At 48.9% G+C, this 27,376-nt stretch overlaps 1 protein-coding gene across 2 annotated transcripts in view; it reads right to left on the bottom strand.

Moving 5' to 3' along the window:
* Positions 1–27,376, bottom strand: part of MYBL2 (MYB proto-oncogene like 2) — a 52,389-nt gene that overhangs the window by 4,641 nt on the left and 20,372 nt on the right. For both annotated transcript variants that reach the window (XM_003904720.2, XM_031656782.1), the window contains 6 exons: positions 20,619–20,781; positions 12,567–12,854; positions 9,085–9,498; positions 6,096–6,235; positions 1,721–1,820; positions 208–321 (listed from right to left, as the gene is read on the bottom strand). In XM_003904720.2, coding sequence (XP_003904769.1) covers positions 208–321; positions 1,721–1,820; positions 6,096–6,235; positions 9,085–9,498; positions 12,567–12,854; positions 20,619–20,781 — 1,219 coding nt within the window. The remainder of the gene's footprint in view (positions 1–207; positions 322–1,720; positions 1,821–6,095; positions 6,236–9,084; positions 9,499–12,566; positions 12,855–20,618; positions 20,782–27,376) is intronic.

The following is a 27,376-nucleotide window of genomic DNA, read 5'->3' as shown; positions in this document are numbered from 1 at the left end:
TCAAAGGGGAGCAGGGGAGGGTCCCAGAGACACTGTCCTTATCTTGTCAGTTTCCTTGACAACCACCGTGAGAAAGGGGGCAAAGGGGACATGCTGCACCCCCATTCTCCCCAGCGCCTCACTTTCTACAACCTGTCCCCGGATGCCTCCCCCATGCCACGGCTCCAACTCCCCCTGCCCAGGCTCTCCCACCCCCACCCCACTCACCCCAGGCTTCCTCTTCTGCTTCTCAGACCTGACGTCATCCTCGATGATGAGTTCGATGCCAGCCTCAGAGCGCAGCACCTCCTTCAAGTCCTCCTCCAGGTGTGGGGTCTGCGGCTGTGGGTAGGTGCGGGGCAGCCCATGTGAGGCACCACACTCGGGCTGTCTGTGTGTGGGACAGTGGGGCCAACCCAGCTGCAACTGGGCTGTCCTGGGTAAGGCACGAAGAAGGCCTGACGCCAGGATGCAGATCTCACATGCACCATTCACAACCACTAACTGCTGCCTTGGACAAGCAGCTGATGACCTTGATTCCCGCGGGCCTGCCATGGCTGGGAGCAGCCCAGGGACACACAGTAACCCTCACACAGCCCTGTGCAATCACTGTCATCTTACGCAGGTAGAAACAGAGGCTCAGAGATCAAGAGCCCGGCACATAGTCACACAGCTGCTGAATTAGGACCCGGAGGGCTCAAAGCCCAGGCTCACTCAACCCTTTGTTCCACACTAATGGGGGCTCTCAAATCCATTTCCTTCTCTCAGGCCTGGGGGTTCCAAGGACCTCTCCAGCTTCAGGCAACAGAGAACAGGGGAGGGAGAGTGCTACTAAGAATGAAAGGTGTGAAGCACAGCAACTCCTCAGAAGTCACCCGAAAAGCCCCTGCAAACTTTAATTGCAGCTGCCAAGGTCATGAGATTTGCCCTCACACCTGTTTGGAGAGCACGCAGATACTTTAGTAGAGGAGCTGAATCTCCACTGCAACAGGAAAGGAGCACTAACTGTGCCTCACCTCGGCCCATGCAGCATGGTCCATGGAAAGTCTGCTTGACTCAGAATCAGTTCCATGGCAGGCCCAGGGGAGCCTCAGCTCCCAGCCACCCTTGGGCTTCATAGGAGGCTCCACGCAGTGGAGAGGGCAGGGGGACCAACTGCAGACCTTGTTCACAGTCCAGTGCCTCCACAACCCTCCACCGATTTCTAAAACACCTGTGTGTTTCAGAAAGCCCAAGGTGCCAACTCCTGTTTTCACAGAGAAAACACAACCATCCCAACACTGGGAAGAGCAGGGGAGAAGTGCAGCCTGCACACTGTGGGAAAGACGTCCCTGGGGCTTTCCAGTGCTCTGTAGAGAACTGGGAGTTGGTCAGAAGACAGGCCAGAGCAGCAATTTGCCACTTCTCTGAACTAGGCACAGTGCTTATCTTTGCCTGAAAGTGTTTGAGTTATTTGTATTTCACATCAGTCTCCCCCATCCTGAGGCTGAGTGTCACAGGATACCCTCATGTCTCCAGCACTAGCCAGAGCCTGCTTGCACACTCAGGTGCTCAGGAGCAGTCGGAGGAAGTGACAAGGAGCAGCCTCAGCTTCCCCATTTATACTATCAGGATCTCCGCATCTTCTCAGGAGGAAGAATCAAGGGAGACCTCAGAGGGAAGCTCTGTGGACTGAACATGGTTGGATGAACCCAAGGGATCCCACTGGGCAGAGATCCACGGCAGTGACCACACCACGTACCAGGGGCTTCAGGGGTCCGTACTTCTCCAGGGCGTTCTTGAATGGGGTTGGTGTGTGGGGAGTGTTGTCCATGGAGTACTTCTGATCTGGGGTTACAAACCTGCCAGGGGCCAGAGCAGGGGAATTAGTGACAGGACAGGGGCCAACGCCAGGCACTCTGCTGCCCTGGCTCCACCTTCCCCCAATGTGACCTTTGGCCCAGCACAAGTTCTCTTCCCTCTCCCCACCCTGCAGGTCAAACTCAGGGGCTCGGGGGAAACAGAAGGAAAAGGGGAGTCTAAGAGGGGCCAGGAGCTCCAGACGGGTGGCAGATAGCTGAGAATGCTGCTCAGTCACGGTCCAGACTTGGGACTTTCCAGAAAACAAGGCAGCCCATGGCCACACTTCAGGAACAGTGAGAGGGGCACGGAGCAAGGTGGGAACCCAGGAAGATCCCATCCTGCCCAGCTCTCCCTGGACAGCCTGTGTGAGGATGGCAGCAGCACACTGAGGGAAAGGAGGGGCGAGAGGTGAGGCCAGCATCTTCCCAGGTCTCCTGAGAGTTCACCAAGGTGATGGACATGCGGAGGAAACCCTTCAGCAGAGCACAGAAAAAACCCAGGATGGTCTGGTCCAGAAGCAGAACTGTAAGATACTTCTATCAGATGTGGACCCACCATGGGTGATTTCCGCCTGCCCCTGGAGCAGGGGGACAGAAGAGGCACCTCACACCCCAGAGCACCAGGGCTGGCGATATGCGGCAGGGCCAGGCTGGCTGTGGGCAAATGTCAGCTCTGAAGGAAGCTACCAGGTTCCACAAACATGAGCCCTTGTGCTAGTATGTGACCTTAGTCACCTGGAGATGCCACCATGGCTGACTCTCATGGCATAACCAAGGCACTTAGAGGATGAGAGAAAAGCCCAGGTAGCCAGGGACTCAGGTCATGAGGCCAACTCCTAGAGACAGCAGCCTGGGGCCTGGACGCCTCCACTTCCCGCAACTGGCCAGCCACTCCATGGGGGGATAAAAAAACTAGTACAAGTGCAGACCATTCTTTTCTTCCTTCCTCAGGACCTAGAGATCAGGCAGGGATCCACAGTCTCTTCCCAAACCCTTGTTATCCCCCATCTGGGACACACAGAGATCCCCCTCTGTAAGGAAGAGCGAAGACAGGTAAGCACAGGTCAAATGTACACATCTTACAGTTCAAACCACAGCTCACAGGGGTGAATCTGAGCCACTCAAGCATCTCCATGGGACAATGGAGTTTCTGAGGAACATGAGAAAGTTCCAGAACCCCTCTAATTCGTGGCATCAACAAGGACTAAAAGCCCACACATGGCCAAAGGCAGTGGTTCATACCTGTAATCCTAACACTCTAGGATTAGTGTTAGGCTAACAGGAGAGGATCACTTGAGGCCAGGAGTTCAAGAACAGCCTGGGTAACACAGAGAGACTCCATCTCTACTAAAAATAAAAAAATCAGCCAGCCACGGTGGTGCTTGTAGTCCCAACTACTCCAGAGACTATGGGAGGAGGGCCACTCAAGCCCGGAATTCAAGGCTACAGTGAGCCATGATTACACCACTGCACTCCAGCCTAGGTGACTAAGAGAGACCCTGTCTCGGAAAAATGGGAAAAAAAAAAAAAAAGTGTATATACACACATTAGAAAACTCAGGGAGAGGCCGAGCCTGGTGACTCACCCCTGTAATGCCAGCATTTTAGGAGGCTGAGGCGGAAGGATTGCTTGAGTCCCAGAGTTCAAGACTAGCCTGGGCAACACAGTGAGACCCTGTCTCTCCAAAAAACAAGAAAATTAGCCAGGCATAGTGGTGCACACCTGAGGTCTCTGCTAGTTAGGAGGCTGAGGTGGGAGGATCACTTGAGCCTGGGAGGTAGAAGCTACAGTGGGCCATGATCAGACCACTGCATTCAACCTTGGGGACAGAGCAAGACTATCTCAAAAAGAAACCTCAGGGAGGCAGGGAGGCTGACTTGAAAAGGGAATTCAAAAGATTGCTTGGAGATAAAAAATGCAGCTCTGTACGTCAGAGAACTCAGCAAGTTGGAAACCACAGACAACCAAACTGGTGAATCAGAAAACAATCCCATCATGTTCTTGGCAGATTAAGGATATGGCTCAAGATGGCGAAGAGGAGTATGAAGACGAAAAAGACACAGATCAATCCAGCCTATATAGGAAGGAATTCGTAAGGTAGGAGAAGGGGCAGACAGGAAAAGAAAAACTAAAGAAATATACACTTCCTCAGCTCAAGGTTTGAATCTTTAGTCTGATATGAAAGCCAGGGAGGAAAAAAATAGAGAAATAACCACACCACCATACAGCCTGGCAAATTTGAGGGTTAACTAAAGAGACTCTCTACAAAAGAATAACAGCTGGATTACAGCTCACTCCTATAATACCAGCACTTTGGGAGGCCAAGGCAGGCCATTTGAGTCAGGAGTTAGAGACCAGCCTGGCCAACATGGTGAAACCCCATCTCTACAAAAAAAATAGAAAAATTAGCAAAAACTATAAAAATTAGAATTCATCACCAGCAGGCCCACACTACATGGTTAAAGGATGGCCTTCAGAAGGAATAAGATGGACATATGGATCTAAAGAGGAATGAACACTGGAGATGCTTCTTCCTATAGAAAAAAGGAGTTGGAGGGAGGCAGCAAATGAGGCCACATGGATAAGAAAGAAAGGGAGAGAGAGAAGTATCAATGCCTTTTGTAGTGACAGCATCTCTGTTTAAGGGCTTAGATCCAAAGTCCAGGATTCTGGTTTGAATGGACAATCATTTATCACGAAACCTATCTAAGTTACACTTCAGATCAACTCTTTAGAGACGGATTTCTTTTCTCTTTCTTTAACAAAAAAAAAAAAACAAAAAAAACTAGAAAGAGGGTCACGCTCTGTCACCTAGGCTGGAGTGCAGTAGTCAACCATAGCTCACTGCAGCTTCAAACTCCTGGGCTCAAGCAATCCTCCCACTTCAGCCTCCCAAGTAGCTGGGACTACAGGCATACACCACCATGTCCAGCTAATTAAAAAAAATTTTTTTGGTTGGGAGCGGTGGCTCACACATGTAATCCCAGCACTTTGGGAAGCGGAGGTGGGTGGATCACATAGTCAGGAGTTTGAGACCAGCCTGACCAACATGGTGAAACCCTGTTTCTATTAAAAATACAAAAATTAGCCAGGTGTGGTGGCTCACACCTGTAATCCCAGCTACTCAGGAGGCTGAGGCAGGAGAACCACTTGAACCTGGGAGGCAGAGGTTGCAGTGAGCTGAGATTGTGTCACTGCCCTCCAGCCTGGGTGACAAAGCAAGACTCCATCTCAAAAATAAATAAAAATTTTCTTTTTCTTTTTTTTGGATAGACAGTGTCTCCCTATATTGCCCAGACTGGTCTTAAACCCCTAGTCTCAAGTGATCCTCCCACCTCGGCCTCCCAAGTACTGGGATTACAAGTGTGAGCCACTGAGCCGGACTTTGGAGAATGATTTCTGACTAAGGGAGTCACAGATCTTTTCCTGAAATTATATCATTATCAGGGCTAAAATTCCTGAGCTGACTTCAGAATCACAAAATAATGATTTCCTCCTCCAGCTAATGTATCAAGCAGAGGAATAGTTAAGCAACTCTCTCTACCTGGAATTTAGAATCATGACTCGAGGAAGTAAATTTATTGTAAAAGCACTTCCATAAAAGCAGGCTGTCGAGCAACCTGCACAGGCTTCCAGACAGAAAACGCCGTGCTCCGTAAGCTCAGAGGAGAGGAATGCAGCCTCCAGTCCAGATGGAGGGACTGGGGCACTTCCGCCTTGCACATAAGGCTGCTCAAACACAGAGAATTTGCACTTGAAACCTTAGGAAGGGGAAGAGATTATGTTTTTCAGGCTAATATGGACTCTGTCTGTTCCTGAGACAGAAAATCATCAAATGAGGGCCAAGTGCAGTAGCTCACGCCTGTAATCCCAGCGTTTTGGGAGGCTGTGGCAGGATCACTTTAAGGCCAGTTCAAAATCAGCCCAGATAAAGTAGCAAGACCTCACCTCTTAAAAAATTTTATTAGATGAGCATGGTGGCATGCACCTAGCGTCCCAGCTACTCAGGAGGCTGAGGCAGGAGGATCACAAAAAAGGAAACTATCAAATTAAAAAATAACAAATGAGGAAAAGCACGGGTGGAGCCCCAGACTATACTGACAAAAATGATAAATCGTGGTGGCCAGAAAGGAGAGGGCTTTCTTCAAACAGTCTCCAGTGTTATTCCAAGGGTGTCCCCTCCCACTGTTCTACCAGCTTGAGTGGTCCTCAAGCCCACAGTCTCACGTTGCTGAGGGAGAGGACGGCGAAGGTTGGGGGCATTACAGCACTCACGCAGCATGTTTCTGGTGCAGGGGTGTCTTGTCCCGGTGCAGTGGTGTGGTGACCACCACCTTCTGGCTACACACTGGGGTGGATGTCAGCGAGGGGCTCTCCAGCTCCAATGTGTCCTGTTTGTTCCAGAAGTTCAGAAACTGCCGAAGAAGAGAGAGGGAACAAGACAAAATGATCACCTGCATGTGGATTCCTGAGACCTCAGGGGGTCATGGGTAGAGATCCTTGAGCTCCTCCCCCAAAACGTCTGCTCTCTGATACTGAGGTCCCCTCCTGACCATCAGACACCAGAGAACAAAGACTGGGACAGATCGATACCAGGAGCCCACCAAGCAGGTTCACACAGGCCTCTGGGGTTCCGTCACCCTAATCCTAGCTTTTGCCATCTCTACTCAAGTGCCATGACGCAGTTAAGGCACAGGAAGCCAACTGCGGGAGAGCGGCTCCTTCTCAGAAGAAATAAAACTAGCTCTGAACTGACCTGTGAAGGTGCAAGGCATGTGACAGTTGTAGTGACCCTGGTGGTGGGGGGTTATCATTTAGAAGGCACCTTCTCTTGCCAGTGCTAAGCACTTCACACAAATAGTTTAGTTCCCACAAATCCTGAGACATAGGCACTATTACTATCTCCCTTTTACAGGTAAGAGAACCAAAGCTTAGAGAAGTTTTGAGTCTTGCACTGAATGCTAGAGGTGAGACTCAAATCTAGACCTAAGTCAGCATCCATTCTTTGAAGCACCACCCTCTCTTCCCTCCCTGCCCTGAAGATGCTGTAATAGAGAGCCATCTGCAACCCTCAGGGTCACCACTCTAAATGGGGTCTCTGGCGTAGGGCGGCCACCATGCTCCATCATCCTGAGCTGCCCAAATAGTAGCTCAGGGACCTGCTGCCTTCCTTCTCCAGCCAGCAGCCCTCACTTGCAGCATGTTACAGACTGACCTGTGTCTCCCTCAAATTTACGTCCTCAAGTCCCAACTCTCAGCACCTCAGAATGGGACTGTATTAATACTTGGAGATAAGGCCTTTAAAGCGGTTAGTTAGGCCAGGCGCAGTGGCTCACGCCTGTAATCCCAGGACTGTGGGAGGCAGAGGCAGGTGGATCACCTGAGGTCAGGCATTCGAGACCAGCCTGGCCAACATGGTGAAACTCCGACTCTACTAAAAATACAAAAATTAGCCAGGCATGGTGGTGGGCCCTGTAATCCCAGCTACTCGAGAGGCTGAAGCAGGAGAATTGCTTGAACCCAGGAGGCACAAGTTGCAGTGAGCTGAGACTCCACTACTGCACCCTGGACAACAGAGCAAGACTCCCTCTCAAAAAAATAAATAAATAAATAAAGTGGTAAGTTATAGTCTGGTCAACATGGTGAAACTCCATGGTGGCAGGCACCTGTAATCCCAGCTACTCGGGAGGCTGAGGTGGGAGAACTGTTTGAACCTGGGAGATGCAGGCTGCAATGAGCTGAGATCATGCCACTGCACTCCAGCCTGAGCAACAGAGCAAGACTACATCTCAAAAAACAAAAATAAAAAATAAAGTGGTAAGTTAAAATAAAGTCAATAGAGGCTGGGCGCGGTGGCTCAGGCCTGTAATCCCAGCATTTTGGGAGGCCAAGGCGGGTGGATCACTTGAGGTCAGGAGTTCGAGACCAGTCTGGCCAACATGGTGAAACCCCATCTCTACTAAAACAACAAAAACAAAAAATAGCTGGGCATGGTGGCTCATGCCTGTAATCCCAGCTACTCAGGAGCCTGAGGCAGGAAAATTGCTTGAACCTGGGAGGTGGAGGTTGCAGTAAGCTGTGATCATGCCACTGCACTCCAGCCTCCGGCCTGGACAATAGAACAAGACTCCATCTCAAAAAATAAAAATAAAAAAATAAAGTCATTAGAGTGGGCCTTAATCCAATAACTGGTATCCTTATAAGATTATAAAATAAGAGGTTTTAAAAGAAAAAATAATAGATTAGGACACAGGCGACCACGTGAAAACACAGGAGGAGCCAGCATCTACAAGCCAAGGAGAGAGGCCTCAGAAGAAACCAATGATGCTTAATTTCTGTTGTCGAATCCACTGAGTCTGTGGTACTATGTTAAGCAGCTGGAGCAAACCGACACGGGGACTCTCTCAAAATGCCACTAGCCATCCTGACCCATGATGACAGGGCTGCCTCCTGCACCGGGCCACCTCAGGGCCTCGCTCTCACCCACAGCCTCACGGGAAGAACAGACCTAATGACAGCCAAAGCCCGAGGTTATACCTACGCCCACCAAGGCCCTGCACCACCCCCCACGACTCCACACATCCTCTCTGCCCTTCCTTTTCTGTGCCTTTGGTCAAGGTGCTCAAGGAGAACCAGCCCAGATACCTCTCTGCAGGCCAGGTGCCCCCCATGACCTCTGTCTCGGAGAGACTCTGGCATCCATCCCGGCTCCCGAAGCTCTGTGTGTTACTAAAAGGGCACCCAGGGGCAACACCCAGGACAGTGAGTTCTCAGTGACTTCGCAATTGCTATCACATGGCACTTCCCACACTCTATTCTGGTTCATTACAAGCTCATCCCCAGCACTGGCTATCCCAGCTCTTCCCGACACCGGGCAGGGCGAGTCAGTGCTGGGGACAACCCATCATCTTCATCTTTGCTCCCCAGGGCTGGCAAGTCTGCTACGAAATAGGTTCCACAAATGGAATGAACAAACACGACAGTTCTCTTCCTCTCCTTCATTACCCAGCTACCAGCATCCTCCTCCTCCTCCTGGCAGTCTTCCTGGACTCGCCCAGACTAGATACACATATGCAGCACCATAAGCCTTCTCCTTCATCCTGATTATCACATTTTCTGGGTCTTTTTCAGTTAACTGGTCTTCCTACCAGAGCGTAAGCTGCATGAGGACAGAGCCAGGTCTGGTTTTGCTCACCCTTGCCCCAGCACTGAACACTAGGTGCCTGTACCAACCCAGTAAGCTGCCACAGTGGGGTCCACGCACCTGGGAGGGCGAGAAGGGCAAGGTCTTAACAGGTGTGCTCTTGGGCGTGAGGCTGTTACAGGAATCCAGGAAGGACAGACTGGTGCTATTCTCAGTGACAGGGGACAGGGCCACACGCCTCTTCCTCTGCCGCTTGAGCACCGAGGGCGGCGTGCCAATGCCAGAGCCCCCGACTTCAGTACTGGGGGAAATGGGGATCAGCTCCCCCCGGCTGCTCCGGCTCAGGTCTGAGATGGTGTGGCCATCCAGGCGGTACTCGGTCACGCTGGGCACCGGGGCAGCAGGCTGGCGGGGTGGCAGGACCTGCTGCTGCTGTGATGCTTGCAGCTGCACTAGGCTGTTGTTGATACTGTCCTCTGCAGATGGCTCCTCAGGGAGGTCAAATTTACTCAGGTCGCACCAAGCGTCGGGGTCCTGCCCAGGGAGGGAAGTTAGGAATTGCAATTACTATGCTCTTAATACAAGAGGACTTGTTCATTAAAGGAAATATGTAAGTGTCAAGTATGATCCCACAGCTCAGGATCAATCATTAATATTTCATGCATTTCCTCAAAGTTTTCTATGACTATACATCTATATTTTCATAGATTCTTTTTTCCTTTAAAGAGTCAGGGTCTCACTCTGTTGCCTACGCTGGAGGATAGTAGCACAATCACAGCTCACTGCAGGCTTAAACTCCTGGGTTCAAGCGATCCTCCCGCCTCAGCCTCCCAAGTAGCTGGGACTACAGGCATGTACCACCATTCTTGGCTAATTTTTTATCTTTCTTTTTTTTTGAGACAGAGTCTCACTCTGTTGCCCAGGCTGTGGTGCAATGGTGCAATCTCGGCTCACTGCAACCTTCGCCTCGGCCTCCTGAGTAGCTGGGACTACTGGCATGTGCCATCACGCCCACCTAATTTTTGTACTTTTAGTAGAGACAGGGTTTCACCATATTAGCCAGGCTGGTCTCGAACTCCTGACCTCAGGTGATCCGACAGTCCCGGCCTCCCCAAGTGCTGGGATGACAGGTGTGAGCCACTGCACCCAGTTTCAGCTAATTTTTTAAAAGATTTTTTTACAGAGACTGTGTTTCGCTACGTTACCCAGGCTGGTCTCAAATTCCTGGGCTCATGTGATCCTCTCACCTCAGCCTCCCAAAGTGCTGGGATTATAGGCATGAACCACAGTACCCAGCCTGCAGATATTTTTTATAGAACGAAATATAGAGCAGTGAACGGGATATCACTCATCATTGATGCCTCCTTGGGGCAGTTCACAAAAGTTGTTTCCAATCCCCACAATTCTGCCACGGAAGCATTACTTTCCCTTTCACACCAAGGAAGCTGAGCTAAGGGGATTTGGTCTTCCCAAAGTTACTCAGCTGCTAGAACAAGCCCGTGAGTCATTACAGGTTTTCCCTCCTTTACCCAGTAAATCACAGCACAAACCAAAAGGCTTCTGGTCTTTGGGTCCTGGTCTCTGAGGGGACCCAGATGCTAATGCCGAGTTCTGGTTCCCAGGACTTGCAGGAGCCTGGGGCAATTCACTCTTAAGGATGGAGGCCAGCTCGGGGCAGGACCGACCTCAGGCCCACACCCCAACCTCAGGGAGGCCCCAGCACTGACAGTGTCTGGTAGACCAGAAGTACATCCTACAAGGACCACTCAAGTGGACAAAGCAGAGGAAGGAAGACAGGATTTCCACATATGCAGTAACTCCCCCAACAGGCGCTGAAGGTCATCGTGGAAACAGCCTGAGCTCTGAGCCGGACGGACAGCAGGGCCTGACTCCTGTTCCTGGAGGTCACCAGCTATGTAAAACTGGCCAAGTCTCTCCTAACCTCTCTGAGTGTGGGGTGCTCTCACTGTTGATGAGTCCACTACCCACCTCACAGGTTGTTAAAGACCAACTAAAGCCGGGCACAGTGGCTCACGCCTGTAATCCCAGCACTTTGGGAGGCCGAGGCGGGCAGATCACGAGGTCAGGAGATCGAGACCATCCTGGCTAACACACTGAAACCCCGTCTCTACTAAAAAATACAAAAAATTAGCCGGGCGTGGTGGCAGGCGCCTGTAGTCCCAGCTACTTGGGACGATGAGGCAGGAGAATGACGTGAACCCAGGAGGCGGAGCTTGCAGTGAGCTGAGATCACACCACTGCACTCTAGCCTGGGCGACACAGCAAGGCTCCATCTCAAAAAGAAAAGACCAACGAAGAGCCCACACATTAGGTAGCAAGTGATGGGCCTGGCAAGTGGCAAGCACTCAAATCTTAGGTACTGTAATTACTCACTAAGCACTGGCTCTGGCAATCAGTGGGTGCTCAATACAGGCGAGCTGTGCCTGCAAGCAAAAGAAAACAGAACAGTCTAGGGTAAAGGGAGGTGATGCTGTGGTATAAACAGTGTGCCAGGCATAGAGGGGCGGAGTCTCCTCTCAACACTCCCCTCAGAGCTCGGGCGAGGGATGGTGCCCAGTGCTTGCTTCAGAGCTGTGCTGAGAATCTATGAATGTGCTAGTACCTCTCAAACTCCTCTGACAATCCCTGGAGGTGGGGGCACCACAGACAGAGCCTGTAGCTGGGTCCAGTCCCAGTCACTGGGGTCAAGAGGTGAGACCTAGAGTGAAAGAGGGCCTGAGTAGATGGCCCTCCAACCCTTCATCAAGTAGTAGCAAAAGCACAGCACGGCAGTCAAGACCACCAAGTGTACTTGCTGTGCAACCATGGGTATACTACTTGACCTCTCTGAGCCTCAGTCTCACCTACAAAACAGAAATGACACGCCTCACAGGATAACACGAAGACTGTATATTAAGCTCAGACCCTGGCAGTAGGATGTTCTAGGACGGAAGACACCTGAGTGGGAAGGCGAACATGGACCCCCATACTGGACTCCGCACCCCAGTGACCAGGCCTCTGGTCTTTCACCTCCCAAAACCCGCTCTACACGGCAGACCTGGCTGATGCAGTCAGAAGCTGGGGTGTCACACCAAGAAGCCCTCCTCAAAGGACACAACCCCACAGCCAACACAGTAACCACAACACGGGCTCAATGGCTGCCCCACCCTGAGTAACCAGAACCCACTCCACTTCAAGACCAGCACCAAGCCTTGGCACTTCCTGGGCTCCTCTTCAGGGAGGCCCAACCATGTGTGATGCCACAAATACCACGCTGTCCTGTGCTGTCACCTGCAGTCAACCTTTAGGACTCAGTGCAGTGCCACCTCCTCTGGGCAGCCTTCCCACCCTGCCCTGTGCCATACATAGAGGTCAGATGCCACCACAAATTCCTGCTGCACACACCAGGAGTTCCCCAAAGACAGGGACTGTATGGTGATGACCCTGGTGTCCCCAGCCCTTCGGTTAGGGCTGGGCACTCAGCATCAAGTCAGTAACTGTTAGCCCGGAGATGGAATGAGCAAAAGGATGTGGGCCCACGAGAGAAGCACTTCCTGCTAGGGGTGTTCTGTGCCTACTGTGAAATGTTGTGACCAACATACCGACTCAATCAAGTCCAGGGCTTCAGAGAGGCTAGACCCCACAGCAGGGATGAGGAGGTTGGCTGCCTCCACCACCCACTTGTAGGGCAGACTCATTTCCGGTGGGGAGCCTTCCTGGTCCTCACGCTTCGGAAATTCCTCCAAAGGCTCGGGTGTTCGTACTGCGTCCAGATCTTTAGGGATGGGCTCCTGCTCCTTTGAAGTGGTGGCTGCTGCAGGTTCCTCTTCACTGCTTTCCTCCTCCTTTATGGTAGGAGGGACAGAGGGCCAGTTGGTCAGAAGACTTCCCTGAAAGACACAAGAGTACACCATTTGGATTTCGCTGAGATATAGACTCTATAGTAATTTCTAGCTAAAACACACAACCTGAATCTAAGAAGGAAACTCTGATGAACCCAAATAGAGAAACATTCTACAAAATAATTAGCCATACCATATACTTCAAAAATGTCAATATCATGAGACTAAGAAAGGCGGACTAAAGGGATAGGACAACTAAATGCAATGTCTGGTCCTAGACTGCATCATGGGCAGGGAAAAATGGAATATAAACTGTAGATAAACATCCTGAATTAAGCTTAAATTCCCTGGATTGAATATAACTTTACTGTGGTTATGTAAGCAAATGGCCTTATTCTTAGGAAACTATGCTACATAACTAACTCTCAAATGGCTCAGATGAAAGTAGTAGTACACAGAGGTTGGGTGCAGTGGCTCACGCCTGTAATCCCAGCACTTTGGGAGGCCGAGGTGGGTGGATCACCTGAGGTCAAGAGTTCAAGATCAGCCTGGCCAACATGGTGAAACCCTGTCTCTACTAAAAATACAAAAAAAAATTAGCCAGGCGTGGTGGCACACACCTGTAATCCCAGCTACTCGGAGGCTGAGGCAGGAGAATCACTTGAACCTGGGAGGCGGAGGTTGCAGTGAGCTGAGATCGTGCCATTGCACTCCGGCCTAGGTAGCAAGAGCAAAACTCCGTCTCAAAAAAAATTAAAAATTTAATTTTTAAAGCTTAAATAAACATTAAAAATTAAAGGACCAGGTACAGTGGCTTATGCCTGTAACTCTAGCACTTTGGGAGGCTGAGGCAAGTGGATCCCTTGAGCTCATGAGCTCAAGGTTGCAATGGGCTATGATCACACCACTGCCCTCCAGCCTGGGCAACATAGCAAGAGTCTAATAAAAAAAAAAAGGGTGGGGGAGGGGGCTGGGTGCAGCGGCTCACATCCATAATCCCAGAACTCTGAAAGGCTCAGGCAAGAGGATCCCTTGAGTTCAAGAGTTGAAGGTTGCAGTGAGCTATGATCACGCCACTGCACTACAGCCTGGGGTACAGAGCAAGACCTTGTCTCATTTAAAAAAAGGCGGTGGCTCAAGCCTGTAATCCCAGCACTTTGGGAGGCCGAGGCAGGCGGATCCGCGAGGTCAGGGAGGTCGAGACCATCCCTGGCTAACGGTGAAACCCGTCTCTACTAAAAAATACAAAAACTAGCGAGTGAGGTGGTGAAGCCTGTAGTCCCAGCTACCGGGAGGCTAAGAGGAGCAGAAGAATAAAGCGTAAACCAGGCCCGAGACTGCAGCGAGAGCTAAGATCAGACCCTGCACTCCAGCCTGAAGTGGAAGCGAGACTCAGTCTCAAAAAAAAAAAATGGCCGAGCATGGTGGCTCACACCTGTAATCCCAACACTTCAGGAGACCAAGACGGGCGGATCATGAGGTCGAGAGATCAAGACCATCCTGGCTAACATGGTGAAACTCTGTCTCTAAAAATACAAAAAATTGGCTGGGCGTGGTGGCACATGCCTGTAGTCCTAGCTACTCGGGAGGCTGAGGCAGGAGAATCGCTTGAACCCAGGAGGCGAAGGTTGCAGTGAGCCGCGATTGCACCACTGCACTCCAGCCTGGGCGACAGAGTGAGAGTCCATCTCCAAAAACAAAAAACAAAAAAAAAAAAACAAAAAAAAAACGCTGGGTGCGGTAGCTCATGCCTGTAATCCCAGCACTTTGGGAGGCCATGGCAGACAGATCCCTTGAGCCCAGGAGTTCGAGACCAGCCTGGGCAACATAGGGAAACCCCATCTCTATAAAACAAACAAACAAAAAAAGTGAATTTTGCTGTATGTAAATTATACCTTTATAAAATAAAGAAATAAAAAAGCTAGCAAACTGGGAAAAAATAGTTACTACATGATAAAGGAGTAACACCCTTAATATACAAATAAAATGTACAAATCAATAACAAGACCAAAAAAAAAAAAAAAGGCAACCAAGCCAAATAACAAACTAAGGGGTAATTTGTTACTCAACCTCATTAATAGTAAACGAAATGAAAACCAAAACAATGAATCAAAACATCACGTTGTACACCATAAATATATGCAATTTTTTTGTTGTTGTTTTTTGAGACAGAGTCTTGTTGTCGCCCAGGCTGGTGTGCAGAGGCACACTTTCAGCTCACTGCAACCTCTGCCTCCCAGGTTCAAGTCATTCTCATGCCTCAGCCTCCTGAGCAGCTGGGACTACAGAAGTGCACCACCACACCCGGTTAATTTTTTATATTTTTAGTAGAGATGGGGTTTCACCATATTGACCATCCTAGCCTCAAGTGATCCGCCCACTTCAGCCTCCCAAAGTGCTGGGAATACAGGCATGAGCCACCGCGCCTGGTCAATATATGTAATTTATTTGTCAATTATATCTTAATAAAGCTGGAAAAAAAAAACCCATCAACTCCAAAGTAATTCAATCAAAATAAGAACATGATAATGCATCTGTTGCTCATTAAAACTGGCAAAGATTTTTTTTATATAACCATAGCCGGTATTGACAATGAGGCTGGAAACAAGCAGTCCCATATACTGCTGATAGCAGAATTAAACAGTACAATCCCTTTGGCAGCAATTCAGCAACGCTTATGAAAACTTCAAATGTCCACACTATTTTACCCAACCATTCCACATTATAAAATCAACCGGCCGGGCGCAGTGGCTCACACCTGTAATCCCAGCACTTTGGGAGGCTGAGGCGGGCGGATCACGAGGTCAAGAGATCGAGACCATCGTGGCCAACATGGTGAAACCCCTCTCTCTACTAAGAAACACAAAAATTAGCTGGGCATGTGGTGCATGCCTGTAATCCCAGCTACTTGGGAGGCTGAGGCAGCAGAATGACTTGAACCCAGGAGACGGAGGTTGCAGTGAGCTGAGATCGTGCCACTGCACTCTAGCCTGGCGACAGAGCAAGACTCTGTCTTTAAAAAAAAAAAAAAAAAACACATAGTTCAGCAAATGTACAAAGAAACTGAATGATGATGTTCATTATAGCATTGATGGAAATAGTTACAGATGTTCATCAATATAACGGTTAAATAAGATAGGGCAAATTCAGGAATGTTAGAGATCTGAATACACATAACAACATGGAAAGATATATTAACTAGAAAAATAAAGTTGTAAAACAGTAAGATATCATCTAATTTTAGGCCCAGCGCTGTGGCTCACGCCTGTAATCCAAGTACTTTGGGAGGTCAAGGCAGGCAGATCACCTGAGGAGTTTGAGACCAGACTGATCAACATGGAGACACTCCAAGTAGCCAGGTGTGGTGGCACATGCTTATAATCCCAGCTACTCGACAGGCTGAGGCAGGAGAATCGCTTGAACCCGGGAGGCAGAGGTTGGGGTGAGCCAAGATCACGCCATTGCACTCCAGCCTGGGCAACAAGAGCAAAACTCCGTCTCAAAAAAAAAAAAAAAAAAAAAAAAAAGTTGAGATGAGCGGGCTCAGCCTTCTGCATTGCCTAATTCTATAAAGTTGTTAAGTTTCTGCAATGATCACGCATTACTTCTGAAGCAAAGGAACCAATTTTACAATGGCAAGCACTGACCAATGCGTGAGGGAAGTTGGGGGTGGTCCCTACATGAATTAACAAGCAAAATTCTTCTGGCAGCAACCTAACAAAATGTATTAAGAGGTTTTTGTTCTTTTTTTTTTTTTTCTTTTTAAAGACAGAGTCTTGCTGTCACCCAGGCTGGAGTGCAGTGGTGTGAACTCTGCTCACTGCAACCTCCGCCATGCCGGTTCAACTTATTCTCAATTATTGTGCCTCAGCCTCCCGAGTAGCTGGGATTACAGGCCTGTGCCACCACACCCGCCTCGGCCTCCCAAAGTGTGAGATTACAGGAGTAAGCCACGATGCCTGGCCTGTTTGCTTTTTCAAAGACAGAGTCTCACTCTGTTGAAATCCTGGGCTCAAGTGAACTTCCTACCCCAGGCTCCAAGTAGCTGGAACTACAGGTGTGTGCCACCGCACCCAGCTTTTTTTTTGAGGCCGGTCTGCTCTGTCGCCAGGCTGGAGTGCAGTGGCGGATCTCCCGGCTCACTGCAAGCTCCGCCCTCCCAGTTCAACGCCATTCTCCGGCCTCAGCCTCCCGAGTAGCTGGGATTTCCTGAGCGCCCGCCACCTGTGGCCTAGTTTTTTGTATTTCTTAATAGAGGCGGGGTTTCACCATGTTAGCCAGGATGAGATGCCGATCTCCTGACCTGCGTGATCTGCCGTCTCGGCCTCCCAAAGTGCTGGGATTGCAGGCTTGAGCCACCGCGCCCGGCCTTTTTTTTTTTTTTATAGAGACAGAGTCTCCCTATGTTGCCCAGGCTGCTCGCGAACTCCTGGCCTCAAGGAATCCTCCCACCTTGGCCTCACAAAGTGCTGGGATTACAGGAATGAGCCACCATACTCAGCCAAAAGGGTTCCCCCAACCACCAAATATATCTGTCCATCTCCAGAAATTTCTCAAGAACTAACTGCAAAAAGAAGCAGTGATTTTGTTATTTTATCTCTAATAACAAAAAACCAGTATATTCTTATCTTCATCAGTAAGAAACTAGTTAAATAAATAGCACACCAGAGAGAAGACACTGGAGAGAAACGGGTAAGGCTGAAAGCAAAACAGGCCGGGCATGGTGACTCATGCCTGCAATTTCATCACTTTGAGAGGCCGAGGAGGGTGGATCACCCGAGGTCAGGAGTTCGAGAGCAGCCTGGCCAACATGGCAAAACTCCATCTCTACTAAAAATACAAAAATTTGCCAGGCGTGGTGGCAAATGCCTATAATCCCAGCTTCCCAGCTACTCAGGAGGCTGAAGCAGGAGAATCACTTGAACTCGGGAGGTGGAGGTTGCAGCAAGCGGAGATGGCACCACTGCATTCCGGCCTGGGCAAAAGCAAGACTCTGTCTCAAACAAAACAAAACAAAACAAAACCAAAAACCCAAAAACTGACCTCTTGTGCTCAGGGTCATGGTCTAGGGCTTGGTCCCAGCCCAGCACAGTCAGCACTCCAGACACTCAAAGTGTCAGGGGACAAAAGTCAAGTCAATAACGGGCTTTCAGCACAGTAGAGTTTTTAGAGATTAAAGATCTGTTCACTCTGTTCTATGCTGAAAGTCTTCTATGAGTCAGCTGATGCCCACTGTTTCTCTTTGTGGAACACAGACCTTTTCTTCAATCAGAAGTAAAAGATTGAAAGCATACTACTTAGATGTACAAGAAATTGTCAGAAGTAGACTCCTCTGGTTAAGAGATGCACAGGGAGTTGAAACTAGAAAAAGAAGTCATTTTACTTTTCATTTTATACCTTTCTCTACCATTTGAAAGTTACCCCATAGGTGAATTCGTATTGGGAAATCGAGAGAGATTCTCTAAAATTGAAAAATCAAGAAATAGAGACAAAAACATAATATATCACTCTAGCAGGGCATTGTGGAAGAATTGTAGCTGTCAACAAGTTACCTCTACCCAGTAAGAAGAGGGAAAAAGATTTTTAAAAATTATTAAATAGTTCATACCATGACAGAAAAGATTAGAAAATAACAGAAGACAACTGTGTTACCTACCACATATCCAGCATCATCAAACCTTAATGTTCTGTCATGCTTGATTCAAATTTTTATTTTATTTAGGCCGGGCGCAGTGGCTCACACTTGTAATCTCAGCACTTTGGGAGGCTGAGGCGGGCAGATCACAAGGTCAGGAGATTGAGACCATCCTGGCCAACATGGTGAAACCCCGTCTCTACTAAAAATACAAAAAATTAGCTGGGCGTGGTAGCAGGGGCCTGTAGTCCCAGCTACTCGGGAGGCTGAGGCAGGAGAACGGCATGAACCCACAAGGTAGAGCTTGCAGTGAGCCAAGATCACGACACTGCACTCCAGCCTGGGCGACACAATGAGACTCTGTCTCAAAAAAAAAAAAAAAAAAAGAAAAAAGCCCCAGCTACTCAGGAGGCTGAGGCAGAATGGAGAATGGTGTGAACCCGGGAGGCACAGCTTGCAGTGAGCCGAGATCACACCACTGCACTCTAGCCTGGGTGACAGAGTGAGACTTTGTCTCAAAAAAAAAAAAAAATTTATTTATAGATAAAAGCTGGAATGAAGTGGCAGGATCTCGACTCACTGTAACCTCCGCCTCCCAGGCTCAGGTAATCCTCCCACTTCAGCCTCCCAAGTAGCTGGAACTACAGGTTCACACAATCATGCACAGCTAACTTTTTCTTACTTTTTATAGAAATGGGGTTTCGCCATGTTGCCAAGGCTGGTCTTAAACTCCAGGACTCAAGAGATCCATACGCCTTGGCCTCCCAAAGTGCTGGGATTACAGATGTTAGCCACCACGCCCTGCCCAAATTTCTATTTTGAAAAATAACCTTTATAGTTTAAAAATATAAATAAAAACTTTGCTCTGGTGTATAGGACAGTGGATGTTAACGTAAGTATACACTGATTTCATTTTTAAAACTGCAAATGTAGCTGGGGCACAGTGGCTCACGTCTGTAATGCCAGCACTTTGGGAGGCTGAGGTGGATGGATCATTTGAGGTCAGAAGTTTGAGACCAGATTGACCAACATGGTGAGACCCTGTCTCTAAGAATACAAAAATTAGCCAGGCATGGTGGTGCGCACCTGTAATCCCAGTTACTGAGGATGCTGAGTTAGCAGAATCGCTTGAACCTGGGAGGCGGAGGTTGCAGTGAGCTATCACATCACTGAACTCCAGCCTGAGTGACAGAGTGAGACTCCATCTCAAAAAAATAAATAAAAACTGCAAATGTAGTGCCAGGCATGGTGGCTCACATCTGTAATCGCAACACCTTGGGAGGCTAAGGGAGGTGGATCTCTTCAGGCTAGGAATTCAAAACCAGCCTGGCCAACATGGTGAAACCCCATCTCTACTAAAAATTCAAAAATTAGCCAGGCATGGTGGTGCATGCCTGTACTCTCAGCTACTCAGGTTGCTGAGGCATGAGATCACTTGATCCCAGGAGACGGAGGTTGCAGTGAGCCAAGATCACACTCTGCACTCCAGCCTGGGCATCAGAGCAAGACTCTGTCTCAAAAAAAAAACAGCCTGCAAATGTAATACGATATGATTTTAATTGTTAATTTCTAGAAAAGTCAAAATTATAGAGACAGAAAACAGATCACAGTGTAAGGAGCTAAGGACCAAAAAAAAAGGCTGAGAAAAGGAGCACAGGGGAATTCTGGGGTGATGGGACTGTTCTATACCTTGATTGGGGCAGTGGTTACATGGCTGTATGCTTTGTCATAACTCAAAACTGTACATTAGAGTATATAAATTACAACTCAATACATTTTTAAATTTTTTTTAACTAAAAAGATAGACACAGAGTTTCACCATGTTGCCTGAACCGGCCTCCAACTCCTGGGCTCAAGTAATCCGCCCTCCTCGGCCTCTCAACTTGCTGGGATTACGGGTGTGAGCCAACGCACCCAGTCACACCTGATTTCTTTTTTTAATTGCAGACATGATTTCAGTTTTAAAAAATTAAAATGAGCAACAGGTAAGAAGGTGGCCACCAGCAAGCAGACAAGTGCCAGTTATGTGCAGAAGTGTCACAAGGCCCCAGAAGCACATGGCCCACTTTTAGACTCTGTGGCAGAAACTGACCAATAGCTGTGGACAAGGTGTTCAATGAGATGGTGTCAGATGAATGTGAAATCAAACCAAGCCAAAGGCTGAGCAGCTGTCTCACCTGGCCTTCCGTGGGCTGGGCACTCTGGAGGCCGTCCTTGTCCTCGAGCTCCAGCAGCAAGTACACGGGGGGCTTGCAGTCTTTGGACTCACTTAGGAAGCCTCCTGTGTCCACCTTCCTTTTGATGGTGGAGTTCCAGTGATTCTTCACAGCATTGTCTGTCCTGCAGGGGGCAGCAGGGGGCCTTTGAACCCCAGCTCTGTGGGTGGGGTGCCACCAGGCACATGTTCACTAACCTCCCTAAGCCAAGTTCCTGCTCCTGTAAATGAATCTTCCACCGGATGAACTCTAAGGTGTCTTTCAGCTCCAAGATGAAGTCTCACGAGTCTCTAGCCCTAATAATTTACAGAGCATTTCCACAGAGCTCTGTGAAATAAGCAACTGAATCATTCAGGCTATGATTAAAACTATAAAACGACATCAGCTACTGTCAGGTTCAGGTTTAAAAAAAAAAAATTTTTTTTTTTTTTGAGACGGAGTCTCGCTCTTTCCCCCAGGCTGGAGTGCAGTGGCACAATCTCAGTTCACTGCAAGCTCTGCCTCCCGGGTTCACGCCATTCTCCTGCCTCAGCCTCCCGAGTAGCTGGGACTACAGAAGCCCACCACCATGCCTGGCTAATTTTTTTGTATTTTTAGTAGAGATGGGGTTTCACTGTGTTAGCCAGGATGGTCTCGATCTCCTGACCTCGTGATCCACCCACCTTGGCCTCCCAAAGTGCTGGGATTACAAGTGTGAGCCACCGTGCCCAGACAAAAAAAAATTTTTTAATTAAAATAAAAAATAATGGCCGAGCGCGGTGGCTCACCAGGCCTGTGATTTTTGTAAAAATACAAAATTAGCTAGGCATGGTAGCACATACCTGTAATCCCAGCTATTTGGGAGGCTGAGGCAGGAGAATCGCTTGAACCCAGGAAGCGAAGGTTGTGGTGAGCCAAGACCGTGCCATTGCACTCCAGCCTGGGAACAAAAGTCAAACTCCATCTCAAAAAAAAATAAAAAAATAAAAATAAAAATAAAATATATATATATAAAAAATACCAGGAACAGTGGCTCACATCTATAATCCCAGCACTTTGGGAGGTGCTGGGCGTGGTGCTGGACACCTGTAATCCTAGCTACTTGGGAGGCTGAGGCATGAGAATCGCTTAAATCCGGGAGGCGGACATCACGATGAGCCGAGATTGCACCACTGCACTCCAGCCTGGGCAACAGAGTGAGACTCCATCTCAAAAATAAATTTAAAAGGCCGGGCGCGGTGGCTCAAGCCTGTAATCCCAGCACTTTGGGAGGCCGAGACGGGCGGATCACGAGGTCAGGAGATCGAGACCATCCTGGCGAACACGGTGAAACCCCATCTCTACTAAAAAATACAAAAAACTAGCCGGGCGCGGTGGCGGGCGCTTGTAGTCCCAGCTACTCGGGAAGGCTGAGGCAGGAGAATGGCGTGAACCCGGGAGGCGGAGCTTGCAGTGAGCTGAGATCCGGCCACTGCACTCCAGCCTGGGCTACAGAGCGAGACTCCGTCTCAAAAAAAAAAAAAATAAAAATAAATAAATAAATAAATAAATAAATAAATTTAAAAAAAAAAATGTAAAAAAAAAATTAAAAAATTTTTTTAAATTATAAAACTAAAAATATGTGCTTGGAACTCTCACCCCCTTCCCTGCCCACTTCGAATGTGTAGAAACCATAAGCAAACACTGTCTGCTCATTTCCATTGAGTCTCACGCTGACCTCAGATGCAAGCCCTGTTCACTTCCCACAGACTGGTAAGTGGCCAAAGAGGGCAGAAGGCCCACTACTGTTCACCTCCCTGAGCCTTGTTTTCTTTATCTGGAAAGTCAGAAGACTACGTCATTCACTGAAGACTCAGTAGACACATCTACAGTAGAACAGTAGCATAAAGCACAGAGTAGGTTAGTAAAGAAACAACGTGTAGCAATAAAGGCATAGAGGAATACAGAAGGATGGGGTAGTACCACAAAAGTGTATAGAGGTATAGTGGTGAGAAGCAAGTGGCAAGTCAGGCGCAGTGGCTCACGCCTATAATCCCAGCACTTTGGGAGGCTGAGGCAGGTGGATCACCTAAGGTCAGGAGCTCGAAACCAGCCTGGCCAACATGGTGAAATCCCATCTCTACTAAAAATGCAAAGGTACTATGCTTACACACAGTAGGCACCACCTTCTTTGGAGTGCCAAGCAGAATGCTCTTCCCTTGAAAAGTGAACAGAGGCCGGGCGCGGTGGCTCACGCCTGTAATCCCAGCACTTTGGAAGGCCAAGACGGGCGGATCACAAGGTCAGGAGATCGAGACCATCCTGGCTAACACGGTGAAACCCCGTCTCCACTAAAAATACAAAAAATTAGCCAGGCGTGGTAGCGGGCGCCTGTAGTCCCAGCTACTCGGGAGGCTGAGGCAGGAGAATGGCATGAACCCAGGAGGTGGAGCTTGCAGTGAGCCAAGATCACGCCACTGCATTCCAGCCTGGGTGACAGAGCAAGACTCCGTCTCAAAAAAAAAAAAAAAAAAGAAAAGTGAACAGAAAGTAACAGCTTGACTGAGCACCCAATCTAAGAGGATATCCTCGGATCATTTGCACTCTAAGCCCTCAGGGACACAATGCTCACCAGGCAAAGGTGTGGGGTAAGGGGTGCTCCTGGTGCTTTGCCCAGATCCTCTGTCCCTATAGTGCATCCAATCCCCCAGCTGACGGACATGCTGCCAACGGCTTCTACTATGACTTTATCTGCATAACAGCCCTTGGAAGCAGATCACCTGAGGTCATGAGTTCAAGACCAGCCTGGCCAACAAGGTGAAACCCCGTCTCTACTAAAAATACAAAAATTAGCCAGGCATGGTGGTGCATGCCTGTAATCCCAGCTACTCAGGAGGCTGAAGCAGGAGAATCGCTTGAACCTGGGAGGCAGAGTTTGCAGTGAGCTGAGATCATGCCACTGCACTCCAGCCTAGCAACAGAGCAAGACTCCCTCTCAAAATAAAAGAAAAAAAAACAGCCCTTGGAAGGCACAACCAAAGGTGCCCCAGGAGTTCCCCAGCCCATGTATACATGTGCCCTCTTCACACGTACATGCCTTGCATATATACACATGAATACACACACCACTTAGCCTTACAGCAGGCCAAAGCTGGATTTTCCAGACCCCATCTCTTGCTTGGCCCTTTCCCTACTTTTCTCCACTCCTTCCCTCACAGGTGAAAACCTTTCCAAAAGATCCCATGTACCTGAAACTCTGAGTCACAGGTTCTGCTTCCAGGGAACCTGACCCAAAACACCTCCCCAGCCCTCCCACTCCCCAAGACCAGAGTCTGGGGTGCCCCAAGCTATAGTGAGACTCATTCTTTTGCTCACATATAAAAAGCACCCACTGTGTGCCAGGCATTATTGTAGGCACTGAGGATCCATCGGTAAATAAAGACAGGTGGCTGCCACTGACAGTTGAATCTAGCAGGGGAGATGAATGTTATCTCCAGCTAAAACTGGGGTACACACTACTCCACAGACAGGTGTGGGCACAACACAGAAGTCACTGGGGACCAACTACAGTCTGGGAGAACAGATAAAACTTCTCTGAAGAAATAGCGCCCCCACTGAGAATTGAAGGATAAGAACACATTAGCTACACAATAGGCACAAGCGGGAGTGCACTGCAGGCACAGAGTAGCACTAGGAGCTGTCAGAAGACCTCAGGGTTCGAGGGACTGAAAGGAGGCAAAGCAGCTAAAACCAAGTGAGCACAAGTGACAGTGGATCAAAGTGAGGCTGGGGGCAGCTGTGAGCCAAACATGCCATGTGGGGAAAGAAGCCAAAGTTTCCAACCCAAGTGTAAGGGGAAGCCCCAGAAAGATGACACATTCAGGTTTGGGCTTTGAAAAGGGATCATTTCAGACTTTGGGGAAAACACACGATCTGGCATTTTCTCTCCCTGCCAGGACCACACTGCCATGACAAGAAAAAGAATTCAAAATAAAGCAAGGCAAAAATTCACAAGGACAAAGAGAAACAGGTAGAAGACAGCCACTAGTAAGAGATTTTTTACAAGTTTTCAGAAGATGGAAAACAGGGGAACAATATCCAGCTTAGGGCCAGGTGCGGTAGCTCACACCTGTAATCCCAGCACTTTGGGAGGCCCAAGGCAGGCAGATCACCTGAGGTCAGGAGCTTGTGATTAGCCTGGCCAAGATGGCGAAACCCTATCTCTACTAAAAATACAAAAATTAGTCAGGTGTGGTGGCGGGCACCTGTAATCCCAGCTACTCAGGAGGCTGAGGCAGGAGAATCACTTGAAACCGGGAGGCAGAGGTTGTAGTGAGCTGAGATCATGCCACTGCACTCCAGCCTGGGTGGTAAGAGCGAAACTTGGACCAAAAAAAAAAACAAACACCAAAAAAAAAAATATATATATATATATATATATTGACAGAGAAGTAAGCTATTGAAACCACAAAATAAGAATAGGGTGCCAGGCCAGGTGTGGTGGCTCATGCCTATAATCCCAGCACTTTGGGACCAGCCTGGGCAACACAGGGAGATCCTGCCCCTACAAAAAATTTTAAAACTAGTTGGGTATGCTGGCAGTAGTCCCAGGTCCTTGGGAGGCTGAGGCAGAAGGATTGCTTGAGCTCAGGAGGTTGAGGCTGCAATGAGCCACACACCTGTACTCCAGCTTGGGTGACAGAGTGAGAACCCTGTTTCAAAAAGAGACTGGGCATAGTGGCTCATGCCTGTAATCCCAACAATTTGGGAGGCTGAGGTGGGCAGGAGGTCAGGAGTTCGAGACCAGCCTGACCAACATGGTGAAACTTCGTCTCTACTAAAAATACAAAAATACAAAAATTAGGCAGGCAGGGTGGTACACACCTGTAGTCCCAGCTACTTGGGAGGCTGAACCAGGAGAATCATTTCAACCTGGGAGGCAGAGTTTGCAGTGAGGCTGGATCACACCACTGCACTCCAGCTTGGGTGACAGAGATGAAAAAAAAAACAAACCAGCCCTTGGAAGGCACAACCAAAGATGCCCCAGGAGTTCCCTGACCCATGTACACATGCGCCCTCCTCACACGTACATGCCTTGCATGTATACACATGAATACACACATCCCTTGGCCTTATAGCAGGCCAAAGCTGGATTTTCCAAGACCCCATCCCTTGCTTGGCCCTTTCCCTACTTTTCTCCACTCCTTCCCTCACAGGTGAAAACCTTTCCAAGAGATCCCATGCACCTGAAACTCTGAGGCTGGGTGTTAGAATGCCAGAAAAGGGAGGAGCCCTTGGAAAGTAAAATTTTTAGTGAAAGTAACTTCAAATTAAGGGTTAGAAGATAAGAAATCTCCCAGAAAATGAAGCAAAAGAGATGAAAAACCGGAGAAAAGATCATGGAATGCTTTCAGCATTTAGGAAAAAAGAAATTTTTTTTTTTTTTGAAACAGTCTCGCTCTGTCGCCCAGGCTGGAATGCAGTGATGTGATCTCGGCTCACTGCAACCTCCGCCTCCCAGGTTCAAGCAATTCTCCTGCCTCAGCCTCCCAAGTAGCTGGGATTACAGGCCCACCACCACACCCAGCTAATTTTTTGTATTTTTAGTAGAGATGAGGCTTCACCATGTTGGCCAGGCTGGTCTCGAACTCCTGACCTCAAGTGATCCACCCGCCTCAGCCACCCAAAGTGCTGGGATTACAGGAATAAGCCACCATGCCCGACCATAAACATTATTATTTTAATAACTATAATACATTATTGGAGCAATAGGGACATATGGGGAGTGGGAAAGCCTAAGAAAGCTAATCTCCCATAGCAGAGGATCAATATGTAAACTGGCACATCATTTACAGAGATAGTGATAAAGAACTCAAAAAGATGAGTCTGTTTTAGTAGAGTGAGTTAACAGAGTGGTGACAAAGACTGATGTTTTTCATTACAAACCTTTTAAGAAAAAAAAAAAACCTGGCCGGGCGCGGTGGCTCAAGCCTGTAATCCCAGCACTTTGGGAGGCCGAGACGGGCGGATCACAAGGTCAGGAGATCGAGACCATCCTGGCTAACATGGTGAAACCCGATCTCTACTAAAAATACAAAAACTAGCCCGGAGAGGAGGTGAGGTGGTGAGCCCTGTAGTCCCAGCTTCGGGAGGCTGAGGCAGGGGAGAATGGGCGTAAACCCGGAGGCTTGCAGTGAGAGCTGAGATCCGGCCACTGCACTCCAGCCTGGGCTGACAGGCGAGACTCCGTCTCAGAAAAAAAAAAAAAAGAAAAAAAACCTTTTAGCAGATTATAGTACTATCTGATTTTTGACTGTTTTTCTTTTTTGAGTCTGGCTCTGTCACTTGAGCTCTTGATCTCCTGCTCCACCCTCCCAGTTCCTGCCTCAGCCCCGAATCTAGGACACAGCGCCGCCACTACTTCGGCTTCTTCCCCCAGCTCTGACACCAGCAGAATGGGGGTTTCACCGTGTGCTTCAGGACAGTATCTGATCTGACCTCATGATCATCCCGTCACCGACCTAAAAAACACTGGGATGGCTTGGCTACAGCGCCAACTGCACGGGGTGGAGTCTCGCTCTGTGGCGGGCTGAGTGCAGTGGCTGGATCTCCGGCTCACTGCAGCTCCGCCCCTCCCGAGGTTCCGCCGTTCTCGGCCTCAGCCTCCCGGTAGCTGGGACTACAGGCCCGCCACCCTGCGCCCGGCTAGTTTTTGTATTTCTTAGCCAGAGGCAGGGTTTCACCCGTAGCCAGGATGGTCT

Source organism: Papio anubis, chromosome 16, assembly GCF_008728515.1.
Source record: "Papio anubis isolate 15944 chromosome 16, Panubis1.0, whole genome shotgun sequence".
In the NCBI taxonomy this organism is placed as follows: Eukaryota; Metazoa; Chordata; class Mammalia; order Primates; family Cercopithecidae; genus Papio; species Papio anubis.
Note: the sequence above shows the minus strand (reverse complement) of the source record. Positions and strands in the feature narration are given on the sequence as shown.